General features: G+C 34.4%; 1 protein-coding gene across 4 annotated transcripts in view; it reads left to right on the top strand.

The window, feature by feature from the left end:
* MIPEP (mitochondrial intermediate peptidase) overlaps positions 1–13,485 on the top strand; it is a 164,474-nt gene that overhangs the window by 46,633 nt on the left and 104,356 nt on the right. For all 4 annotated transcript variants that reach the window (XR_013763660.1, XM_079138846.1, XM_079138847.1 and 1 more), the window contains exons 11-14: positions 1,133–1,286; positions 2,900–2,977; positions 4,569–4,773; positions 6,143–6,252. Coding sequence is in view for 3 of the 4 variants with exons in the window: in XM_079138846.1 (XP_078994972.1) it covers positions 1,133–1,286; positions 2,900–2,977; positions 4,569–4,773; positions 6,143–6,252 (547 nt within the window). In the remaining variant the exon portion in view is untranslated. The remainder of the gene's footprint in view (positions 1–1,132; positions 1,287–2,899; positions 2,978–4,568; positions 4,774–6,142; positions 6,253–13,485) is intronic.

Here is a 13,485-nt window from a genome sequence, read left to right as displayed (position 1 = left end):
TATATGTTTATATGACTTTGTTAAATCCAGAAAGTGGAAGTGTAATGAGCATCTACCATTAGTCTAGAGCCATTCTTTTTGGCTGTACTTGTATATCTTGGCCTAATTCAAAGACTCAAAAAAAAAAAAAATTCAAATCACATATTTTGGATCTGCTTTGGTTTATGTTGAAATATATAGTGCATAAAAAGGTTATTTTTGGATGAGGAATAATTAAGCTTACCAGTTATGTTGTCCTGAATTTAAAACATACAACTATAAAACAGATATATTAAAATCTGATTGTTTATATTCCAGGCATTTTTTTCCATAAACAAATATTTTACCAGATGAGAATTTTAAATTTTCTTTGTGTGAATCAGGATTTTATTTGTTTAATATTTATATGCTATGTCATACTTTTTGAAAATATAACATTTCATAAAGTAAAGTTTACCATTATAATTGAAACTGGTCATGTTTTATATATGAATATATATAAAAGAATGTGTATAGTGTAGGTGATTGAGACAGACTCCAAATTAGGTCAGTGAAAGACTAAAACTGAAAACAATCAAGATTGGGGAATGAAATGTCTACCTCAATTACTGTATTCCTAATAATATTAGTACTTACTGGGCTGTCATTCTTCTGAGGAAAACTGAGTCTGAATATCCCTCAAATGATAGAAATACAGTAGTTCCTCAGTATTTGCTGAGGATTGGTTCCAGGATTCTTGCAGATACGAAAATCCAGGATACATAAGTCACGTATATAAAAATGACAGTATTTGCCTAAAACCTTTGCCTATTCTCTGAGAGACTTTAAATCATCTCTGCTTATAATACGTAGTACAATGTAAATGCTGTGTAATAGTTGTTATCCTGAATTGTTTGGGTAATAATGACAAGAAAAAGTATTTGTACATGTACATCAAAGACACGGTTTTTCTTTTTCTGAATATTTTCTATTGAGATTGTTTGAATCCTTGGATGTGGAAACTGAGGATACTGTGGACCAACTGCATACCTTTATGTTTTGAATCCTCCTTTTTTTTAGTCATGATGGTCCTAAATATCAAATGAAAAGTTAACTGAATTCACCTTGAAAAATTGAAAAGTAAATGCTGTTGAACTTTTCTTCTTTCTCTTAGGTATAATATCGAGCCCAGTTTATACTGTCCATTTTTCTCCCTTGGAGCTTGCATGGAAGGCCTGAATATTTTGTTTAACAAACTATTGGGCATTTCATTATACGCAGAGCAGCCTGCAAAAGGAGAGGTGTGGTGTGAAGATGTCCGAAAGCTGGTAAGCCTCCCACTTAATGTGCAGTCCCACAGTTGTGCGCCTTTGGTTTGGTAATTTAGTTGACAGAAGTTTCATCTTAAAGTTAGCTTTGTCCTGATGGAGGATGTCCCACCTTATATCTGACTCATAAAATAATCCAGCTACCACTTTTGATTATGATGCTCTATAGAGGTTCTAAACATATAGTAGCAGTTCTCCAAAAATATTTGAATAACTTGATGGAAGGTTGAATCTTCATATCTATATCTTCATATGTTTACAAATTCAAGCTATAGGAAGATTTGTCATTACCATTTATTTAACTGCAGTGCAGTGTCTCTTTTGGATAGTTCCAAAATCCATCGCTACTTTCTTTTCTTTCTAACTCCTTCCCACATTGTAGGGGTTATCGCTGCATCAGATACTAATTTTTATACTTGTTCTGATTTATTTGATCTCTTTGAAAATAACCGAAACCTGGAATGTGTTCTTCTCCTTCTAAGGCCCTCTTAATTTGAGGAGTGAATATTTTAAATTTTTTTCAGATTTTGAGGCTTTCTGGACCCAGGCGTTTGTTCCTGAGGCTTTGTTGTTGCCTTACTCATTTTTGGCCTGCATGATCTTCTCATTGCACCTATTTCACTCTGTTTAGCAGTGTGAGTCATCTCTGACTCTAGGCCATGTTTTGTGTGTGTAGAATAGGTGTGATGGGGATTGAAAAAGAGAATCATTGGGATTGATCACTTTATCACTGAGTTACTAAATATCCATTTGTATTTCACTAACCTCCCAAAATGATCTAGACTGATAAAATACACAAATGTAATCAAAAGAAAAACTGGTAACAGAAGACTGAAAGGACAAAGTTTAAGTAATGAGGAGCTCTTACTGGTTTTCAAGCAATGTGGGCCTCACTGGGGCAGCACTCAGTGCCAGTTGTGCTCACTGCTGTATCCCAAATGCCTTAATCAAGGCCTGGCACCTAGTAGGTGCTTTCTGATGTTTGTTGAATGAATGAATGAATAATTACTTGCAGGAAATTTTAAAGCACAAAATTGAGGTTCTCTGTGATAGAATCATCAAATTCAAAACAAAAGAAGGCAAGGTGGAGACAGTGGCTGTCTCTCCCCTCTTTGGTAAGGCCCTTTTTGGAGAGGGAATAACAAAGTATAACTGATTTTCAACTGAAGCTGAGAGCTGCATCTTCTTGTTTTTCATTCCAAGGATTATAATTCACACACACTTATGTAGTTAGGAAAAATAATTTTGCTACTAAAATTGTCCAGCCAGCACTTCTTCCCAACTCCTGAGAGTGGGTTGTGAAATCATCTGTGAAGAACCATGGTTGGTACAAATACTATAGAGGATGGGCAGTCAGAACAAAGGGTTTCCATGAAGAGAATGTTTTTCTCCTAGATACAGAATTTTCAAATCAAAACTATTTGAGAGATGGAGCAAGAGAGGATGAGGGAAGAGAGAATCTACCTTGTGGTGATGTGGGATTTGGGAAGTAAAATGTCAGTATTTGTGACTATGGATGTTTAATATATAGGCTCTTGTGTTAGACATATCTTCCCACTTATTTAGAGTTTCTGATGGGCCTATTTACCACTAAATTTGAAATTGTTTTCTAGGCTGTCGTTCACGAATCTGAAGGATTGTTGGGGTACGTTTACTGTGATTTTTTCCAGCGAGCAGACAAACCACATCAGGTGATCCTTTCTTAACAGAGATTAGTTTATTTGTATCCATGCGAACTTTGTGTATCATTTTTATAGTTTCACAATATTTAAAAGACATGATAGTTACTAAATATATAAATTTGAAAATAGGATAGTGTTTGAAAATAATAAAGGTTATAGAAATTATTGCATAGATTTGTATTTGTTACTTTTATCTAGAACAAGATATTCATGATGATACTAATGCAAGCTGACATTTTACATGCCCTTATTTGTGCCAACCAACACCTGGAGCCTTTTATATATATAACACCTATTAATGTTCACTTCAGCCTTTTGAACTAGGCTCTAATATTATGAGGAAATTAAGGCCAGAAAGGTTGTGTATTTACCTAGAGGCTCACAACTGAACGTTCTGGGGTTTGAATCTAAGTATTGACTGGAGCCCCAGTTTTCAACTCCTCTCCACGCTTCACAGTGAACCTAATTTAAAATTTCAGAATATATATCCACGTGGAGACCTTACCCAGTTAGCTCATTATATGGAAGATGTGAGGCTCATTTCCTTTCCTTTAGCTATACCAAATTTGCCAATCAGTCAGCTTCAGCAGTTTATGCAACTTGATGAGAGATGACAAGAAATGAGATTATCAGTTAAAATAGAAATAATGGTACCTGACATTGAACAGTGATTCACAATTACTAAGGCATTTCACAGATGTGAATTTAGGAAACCTGGATGACCACTCTGGGATGTGACAAAATACTCTTCTAAATTCTAGAGATGAGTGAGGCTTATAGAGGCAGATCACTTTCCAAGATAATTTGGCTAGTAAGTGTCAAAGTGGGGATGAGACTAGAGGCTCTGATTCCTGTGTACTTGGTCTTTGTCCAAATAGGTGGTGGAAACTTCAGTTTAGTGTTTAACAGCCCTGGCTCCTAGCATATAGGATTCAGATCTGAGATGCAGTGTTTCTAGTTTGGTGTCTTTGAACATGTTCCTTAACATTTACAAGACTCAATTTACCCACCTCAAAAGTGACATAACTGCCTTGTGGGGTGGTTGTGAGGAATAAGTGATAGAGTGTGTGAATCTCAGTGTAGTGCCTACTGCAGAGGAAGTTCCTCCAAATTTCTTACCTCAGAATCATTTAGAGCCCTCACTTCTGAGTGATAAATACAGCAGACATGATAAGTACTCCCTAGTTCATTGTTTGACACATAGTAGGGACTCAGTGTTAGCGTCCCTTTCCCCAGCAGTTCTTGTCTGTCCCTTCCTAGTTACTTGAGAACACCATGAGGGTATGGATCTAAGCTCTCTGATGACTTGTTTCCTACTTCTGGCACAGTATCCGTTCAATGTGAGTTTTTAACTGGGTGAATGAATCAGTCAATATAAGCTCAATGTATTGTTGGTGCTTTAAAGAATTAAAATTTTAGCAGAATAAAAAATGCCAAGAAAAGGTGTCTTTAAATATACAGAATAAAAATAGAATAAATTAAAGTTTGAACTCACATTTCAGTGTAGTTTTAAATTAATGAATATAATAGTATGATGACTTTCTTACTTTTTAGATTGCCTAATACTTTCACTTCATTGTATGTTTTCTGATTCTCAAAGGATTGCCATTTTACAATTCGAGGAGGCAGGTTAAAAGAAGATGGAGACTATCAGCTCCCAGTTGTAGTTCTTATGCTGAATCTTCCCCATTCCTCAAGGAACTCACCCACCTTATTAACTCCTGGAATGATGGAAAATCTTTTCCATGAAATGGGACATGCCATGCATTCTATGCTGGGACGAACTCGGTACCAGCATGTCACTGGTGAGTTACGAAGAGAACTTTCATTTAAAATAATCCTTTAAAAAATGAATATTTTTCTTAATTAGAAAAAGGGCTTGCTATTTGGAAAATGTGATCATTTAATAACGTTCTTTATCTCAGATTGTCTCATCTTATTAAATTTTTCACTTTATAAAAAATTGTACTTGTTAGTTATATATTAACTATACAAGATAATGTGGTTTATTTTATATTTCCATACATGCATACATACATTAATGCATATTGTTATACAGCCTGACCCTTTTATGCTTTTTTCCACCTTTGCTAACTGCTCTACCAGGGAGTAAGTCTCCATTGCTTATCTTTTGAATTTGTACCTTTTTCCATATTCTAGCGTTTTACATGGCATTTAAGTTTGTTGCTTTGTGAGTATATTGTGTATGCGTGGATAGAGGGAGAGGGAAAGAGAAATGCTTATGTATCTCCTTAGTATCTAGTACAAAGTCAGTGAGTGAATAAATAAATGACTGTTGCCTCTCTTTATCTAAAATAAACTTTTGTTAAAAAACAAAATAAGGCATGTTTAAAAAGTACAATAAAGTGTTTTTAATTTTTCTTGTACTATCTCCTATATAGAATGACAGTTCTGTTTTGTTAGTTTTTTATGTTGACATGTGACAATATTTAATGATATTCTAGATGTTCCTGTTAGTTGTTTTATCTCTAGTTCTTAAGCTCACTCCCATAAGTAGTCAGCATTTGACCACCTGGGAAATTGTTGGCACACATTACTTATTAACCAGCTTTATACTTGCAGTATTTGGGCAAGGAAAAGATAGTTGAAAAGACTATATAGGCAGACGGAACAGAATCATAAATTGTCACCAAAAAGTTCATACAGGATTTATTGCTTTAAATAATTTTGAGTTTAAAATATTGATTTTTCTTCACTGAGGAATGACTTCATTACAAAAAGCAATAGAAAGGTTGAATAAAGTACTTTTAAAACAAATAAAGCATAAAAACGTTTGGTAATGGAATTCGGTGAATTAAATACAAATGATATATTAATTGTAAGAATGTTTTAATTTGTATTTCACATGTAACCAACATAGCAAAAGACAGGTTTGTTTGTAGAGGGTGTGAGCTGTCGCTTTATAAGGTGTTTCAGCAGCTGTGCAAATATTTGGTTATACTTTTGATATAAAGAAAAATATATAGGATTATTATAAACTTTTCTGCAAATATGTACAATAATTTTATAGAAGTAAAATATTGATTTAATGAATTAAAACTTATCATAGTTCATCAGAAATACAAATAAAAGTTTTAAAACTATACATAAAAAAGCAAGATAAATATGTTGATTTGACTCATACCAAATATTTTCCTTTCCTTCCCATTTTAGGGACCAGGTGCCCAACTGATTTTGCGGAGGTTCCATCTATTCTGATGGAGTACTTTTCAAATGATTATCGAGTGGTTAACCAGTTTGCCAGACATTATCAGACTGGGCAGGTACTCATTCAACTTGAGCATCCTTAATCCAAAAAATCTAAATCCAAAATGCTTCCATATCCAAAATATTTTGAGTGTTGACATGATGCCACAAATGGAAAATTTTATCCCTGACCTCATGTGCACAGTCATAGTCAAAATGCAGGTGCGCTAAATGTATGTAGAATTAACTTCAATCTGTGTATAAGGTAAGGTGTTTGTGAAAAATAAATGAATTTTCTGTTTAGATTTGGGTCTCATCCCCAAGATACCTCATATGGCATATGCAAAAAATCCAAAATCTGAAATACTCCTGGTCCCAGTGTTTTAGATAAAGGGATATCAGCTGATATAGGTCATCTTCTTTTTTGGGTTGTAGTGATTGGCTTTTACGATTGTGATGACTGGCTGGATAATTTTGAATGCTTGGTACTTTTTCAGAACTCTATTACCTTCTCCCAGTACTAGATTCCTTTTATTGTTTTGATTTTCTTTCTGATTCCTTTTTTTCCCCTTGGACTATAGACTCATAGTTCTAGCATATCATATGTAAAAACATAGCTACCCCTTATTATGTGCCAGGTTGTCTACTATTTAGTACACTGCCCCTCAAGGAAAGTGCTGTGTCCTGTTTTCCAAATAAGGATGCAGGAATTTGCATGGTAGAGCACTTGATCCCATTGATCCCGGCTCACTTCAAAGAGCCTTTGTTTCTAAATGTTTGTTTTCTTGGCCTCAGTTTTATGTATTCTTAGCATCTTTTTTATCTATATAATGCTAAGTCTGAAAATCCCTTAATTTTGAGGTTTGTATTTCAATGGAGCATTATAATTTTAAAGGCTTTTAAATTAAAATGGGAGATACCTTGTGGTAAGTTAGCTGTAATATAACTATCAACATTATGCCACTTACGTTAGAAAATATATTCTTTCTCTTCTCTAAGAACTTTGATTATATAGTATTACATTGGGTGGTGTTTCCCTGCCTCAGTGTACCTCCTTATTGCAAGAGTAAATTATATTCATCTTTGAGTCTCGGCCCTAGCTTGCCTAGTACAAAAAAAGGACCTAACCCACCTTTATTTGTGATTCTTGTTCTGATTATGTCTCCCAATACATTGTATAATTTGGTGGTATTTCTTTTTGTAGAATTGAGTCTTTCTAACTGTCATTGTCAATAGTAGAATAATGGATGAGTTTCTGGGTAATTAATCTGATCAAGTCTTTCTTTTAATCTACTTCAGTTATTAAGATGGTAAAATTGAAATATTTGTGATTTAATTAGCTACTTGTCCATAAGCAAGCAAAGAGGTGCTCTGAGGCTTATGTAGACCTGACCAAATCGTACAGAAGTGTAAACCCCACACCTTTTAATCCCAGTTCATCCCCTTGTCACTGGAGTGAGTTTCAAGCATTGTTTTTATAGAACTTTGCTACCTCACTTCTTCATGCCTCTGCCCCACCACCCATTTTCTCCTCAGCCCTTGGCAACCAGCTTTCCTGGATTTCACCTTTGAACCTGTGGTCTGACTTGCCCCTTAGTGGAGCTCCAGTGAAGGCAATGGCAGTCAGGTGATGATGAGGGCCACACTGTGCACTGCAGTGGGGGTGGCAAGGAGGGACAGGATGCACCAGCTCTGTGAGACTTAGTGAGACTTAGGAAGGACTGGGAAAAGTCAGAGATGGAGATTTCACATGAGAGAACTCTGGAAGAGTTTGAGAGGGAATTTGTAGAGTTCTTGCTTTGGGCGTATCAGTGAACATCATTGTTGTCCAGAATGCTATTGGTAATACAAGTCAAAAATATAGAAGTCACATGGATACTGCAAATATGTGGAAACACATGGCAAAGCAATGATAGTTGAAGTATAGGTAGATGGAAAATTGCCCATTCAGAGAAGCAGGAGGCATCTCAAATTAGCCAGCCTTGTTAGTAAGGGAGCCATCTGGGGAGCATGTGAACACAGGACACAGGTATGAGAGGCACACAGATGTAAGGATGACTGCAAAAGCACTACAAGCCTTTCAGTGTACTATAAAAAAAAAAAAAAAAAAGAAAAAAAAAAAAGAAATTAAATCTTGGGCCAAAACTCATTATTGATACTAATGTCAATTTTCAAATATTACCATTTCTTTACTGAGCAAACAGAGGAGTAAAGAAGGGTTAGAGTCATTGCTTGGAGGGAGATGTAATGTCCAAAAAAATAAAAAATAAAAAAGGAGAGAGCTTCTCAGTATCTGTATTCTTACTAAATTCTTCAGTAAGAGTAAGCATTTTTGAACTAGATGGTTGCAAGAAAATACAAAGCCCCATATACACTTCAGTATACATGAGATGGAAGAAGGAATTAAGCTGCTTTGAATTAATCCAGCTTTCAGACTCAGAAGTCATGTCCAGTGCCCTTAAGGGACATGCAGACATAGTCTCCAAAGAATTTAAAATAAATTCGTGATTTCACTGAGAGGGGAAAGCATGCCTGAAGGCAAGAGATGGTTGGATAAATGCTTTAAACTTCACAAAGGGCTTGCCTTTTCTTGTTATTAATTAATACACCAAGTGACTTGAGTTTTTTCATTTTACAGGCAATCCTAGCCTTAAGGATAAGAAGTTAATTCCCTAAAATCCATGTCTTTGTAAATAAACACAATTAAACTCATAAGGAAAAATAACAGGGTTGTATCTTTATGCTTAATTTCCTATTCTGTTGCATTTCAGGAAAGAATTTTAACATTGTAAGATATATTCCAGAGACCTCTGATAACCTATCTGTACTTTTTTAATACGTACAAGCATTTTATCTGAACTAGAGCATAATGGAGCCAAGGAATTCTCCTTTTGGTGGAAGAATTAGAAGTATGCTTATCTGATGTGCAGGTGCCACACAGGTAAAACATGCCAGGTGCTCATTTGAGATTCAAAACTGTCTCAATAAGGTGAAGCATCAAAGCGGAAGTAGCATTTATTATATACTGATCTTAAAATCAGTAGCCCAGGTATAGAGGGGGTACACACTTGATAACAGTTCAGGTTTTTCAATATAATAAACTTAACATGGATCAACAATCTGATGGCACTTCCCCACAGACTCATCCTATGACTGCATTAGTGGACCTGTGGTGTTTAAGGACATAAAAGGTCATTGTCCCTTTTCTGAGTGCTCATTGGTTCCGACCTTCATCTCTTTCCATTTATTGAGTGAGCATTGAATTATATCTATAGGAGTCCCACACTTCTGAAAGCATGATCCTCGTCTTACCTAAATCTTTTTAATAAGCAAGCTTTTTTTTCCCCTGAAACTAGGATTCACTGTTGGTTACCTATTTATATTTAATATCATAGTTGCTCCCACCACCAAGGCTGTTATAAAATCCCAGGTGCTCTTTGCAGTTATTGCATTCTTGGATGTAAGGAGAAGAGATAGTCTTAAACCCTATGCCCAGCATTGAAAATATTAAGCACCTACATTCTGCAGTTTCAAGCCTGTCCCTTGACCCCATCCCTAAGCAACTTAGTGGGGAAACTAGGCTACCCCTGACATCCACAAAATTTGAGTACCCAGAGTTTTCCTTTTCCTTTTTTTGCCATCCCCAGATACTGATTCCTAACACAGAATCTCTTTGTCCCTACCTTAAATTTGTGATCTTCTCATATCAGGTTTTAGGTAAATTTCTGAAAATAAGTCAGAGTCTAATACTTCTGCCTTTTCTTCATATTTCTGAGGTTCTATCCCCATCCCATTTTTTCAGACCATATTTCTACCCAGGACTCTTGGACTCTGTGTAACTTCATTAGCTTAACCAAAGTCCTGAATAGACCAGATACTTGATTATCCCTCCTGCCCTTCTCTAGTAGCAACTACCTCTGTCCTCTTTTCTCCTGTTTTCCATGTTATGACTCACTCAACCCCCTCCACACACACTCACACTCTCCTCACCTTTCCCCACACACCCCTTTGCCCTCGGCACATTATGATGAGCTGAGCTCTCCATCCCTTTCCCCAGGGATCTGTCAGATACCAAGAACCCAAATCTATGCAGTGGTCTGTCTAGGATTTCTCTTTTATTCCATTGTGTAAGTATCTAGCCTCATACTAGTGCCACACTGTCTTTATTACTACAGCTTTATAATAAACCTTGATAGGACAAGTCTTCCTCAATTTATTCTTCAGAAATTTTCTTATCTAGTCTAGGGCCTTTGTGTTCTTTCCTATCCATTTTAGAATCAAGTTTCCTATTTCCTTGAAAACTTTTTTTATAAGAATTTGCCTGGGATTGCACTGTTTATAGATCAATTTGGAGAGAACTAATATCTCCTAATATTAAATTTTCAAATATATAACTGTGGCATAATTCTTCACTTGTTTTTTAAAAATTCTTTGAATAAAGTTTTAGTGTTTTCCTAAGGGCTTGTTCAACTTTTATTGACTTAGTCCTGAGAGCACTACCTTTTGATTCCACTGAAAATAGTATTTTTTAAAATTATATTTTGTATTTGTTGCTGATATTTTAAAATGCAGTTTATCTTTATTGTATACTGGTCTTATTTCCAACAACCTTACTAAACTTTCTTATTAATTGTAATTTGTCTATAGAACTTTTAAAGTTTTTTAGCAATTAATTCTGTTGTGAATAATGACAGTTGTATTCTTTCTTTCCAGTCCATTTATCTTTTGTTGCTTTTTCATGTCCAGATCTATTTTCTAGAACCTTCCATATAGTGATGAGTTGAAGCTGTATATAGACACTACTTGACTCAATCTTGATTTTTTTGGTCGTATATTTATTGATGAATTATAATCATACATAATAGTAGGATTCGTTATGCCATATTCATACTTGCACACAACATAGTTTGATCAGTTTCACTCCCCTGTACCTTCCCTTTCCCTGCCCCTTTCTCGCCTATCCACTTGCTGTACTCTACTTATCTTCCTTCTGTTGTTATTATTGCTATTTTCATTAGTGTACTGTAATTATATATATTATATATACACACCTAGGAACACACAGGATTCATTGTGGTATATTTGCACGTGGACATAGCATAGCATAATTTGATAGATCTCATTCCCCAGTACTTCCCCATACCTTCTCCTTTTCCCCACTCCCTCTTACTACCCTTCCTCTATTGGTCTTGATCTTGATTTTTAACGGAGATGTTTCTAATGTTTTATTATAAAGAAAGGTACTTGCTATAGATTTGGTAGTGATGCCAGAAAAAGAAAATTCCTTCCTATTTTCACTTCACAAGTTTAAAAAAAATATTTAAATCATTAATAAGTATTACATTTTATCAATCAGATTTTTCCTGCATCTTTTGAGGTACTGGATTGTTCTTTTCCTTTAATCTTCTGATGTTGTGAATGTAAATGTTAAATATTAAACTACCTTTGAATTCTAGGATTAAGCAACCTTCTTCCTAAATTTTTATGATTTTTCATTATAGAGTCAATGTTTGCTAATATGTTGTGTGTAGAGCATTTTTGCATTTGTGAGAGAGACCAGCTAAGGATTTTTCTTTGTCCTGTTGTTCTTCATTGACATACAATTTCATAAAATGAGTTGGTGTGTGTTCTTCTTTTTCTGTTCTCAACAAGTCTTTTTTTTATAAAATTATAATCATCTTTTCCTTCAGACTTTGTCAGAATTCATCCATAAAACTTCACAGTTTGTTATTTTCTCTGTGGGAATAGTTTTTAAAATGACTGATTCTTTTATAGTCATATGACTCTTTGGGCCTTCTTTTCTTCTTAATAAGCTTTGCTAAGTTATAATTTTCTAGAAATTTATTCATTTAATCTGAGTTTTTTAATAGTTTATTGGCATAAAGTTATTTATAGTATTCTTTTAACTTTCAAAGACTATTAAATCTGTAATTATGTCCTTTTTCATTCTTAGTATTGTTTTCTCATTTTTTCCCCTATTAATGTTGGCCTGAGTTAGGTTACCTCATTAGTATTTTCAGAAAACTAATACTAACTTTGTTTGTCCTCTCTATTTTGTTTGTTTTAGTTCATTAATAATTTTTGCTTTTGTTATTACTCTCTTCTTTCTCCTTTCTTGTTCTTTCCCCCTCCCTGATTTCTTTAGGTAAACATTTAGCTAATTGTTAGTCTTATATGCATTTTTTTTTCTTTTTTGGTATTGGGGATGGAACTTAAGTCATTCTACCACTCAAATACATACATCTCCAGCCTGTTTTTAATTTTTTTGTTTTTTTAAATTTTGAGGCAGGATTTTGCTAAATTGCCCAGTTTGGCCTCAACCTCCTGAGTCACTGGTATTACAGATATGTGCTACTAAATTTTAATGCTATAAACTTTAGATTTCATGATTTTAGCTGTATTCTATAATGTTATTACAAAGTATTTATAATGTTCTGATTTTCACTGCAGTTTTAACCAAGGATTTGTTTAGAAACAGTTTAAATATTTTGAACCTTCACAGGGAATATATTTATCTTTTTGTTATTGATATCTAATTAATTTATTGCATTGATTCTTTGCTGTTTGTTGATGTTTATTTATGGCCTTGTGTGCCAATAGTGTTTTGGAAGTAGTCTGTCTATACTTGAGCAGCTTGTCTATTTTGTAGCTGCTGGTCTGAGATTTCCTCCAGGTCTGTTAAGTTAACCTTCTAATTCTGTTGTTTAGATCTTTGAAATATAACTCTTTTGGCCTACCAAAATGAGAGGTAAAAATCTTCTAGTTGATGATGAATGTCATTTCCCTCTTAGTTCTATCCACTTTTTGCTGTCTGTATTTTGAGAATGTTTTATTAGATGCATAAAAGTATAGATTTGTTTTATTCTGATGAACTATTCTTTCCTTCCATGTTAACTTCTTAATCTTTAAATAATTATTTAAAAACTTTTTTTCCTGTTAATTTTGAAATCCCAGGCACATTACTCATCACCAAATATATCCAGTTGAGTTTTTGAGAGAACCTGATATTTTTTTGTTTACTTTTGTCCATTAGCCATTACCAAAATGTTTATTGTTTTAGTTTTCTTTCTCACAAAATATTTATCAAACCACAGATACCAGAAATTATAACATTATTTTATGTTTGTTCTTATTTAGTTCTGTCTAGTAGTCTATGAGGTAGGTATACGGTTACCCATTCTGTGTAGACACTAAGACCTAAGCAATTCAGCTCATTTGCCAGATCACAAATTGGTAACATGGGGTTAGTAGATTAATTAGTTTCACATGTGAATTTCCTTAAAGTTCTGTTAGAGTTGATCAAATCAATG

Source organism: Sciurus vulgaris, assembly GCF_902686455.1.
Source record: "Sciurus vulgaris genome assembly, chromosome: 4".
Lineage (NCBI taxonomy): Eukaryota > Metazoa > Chordata > Mammalia > Rodentia > Sciuridae > Sciurus > Sciurus vulgaris.
This window is presented reverse-complemented; position numbering and strand designations above follow the sequence as displayed.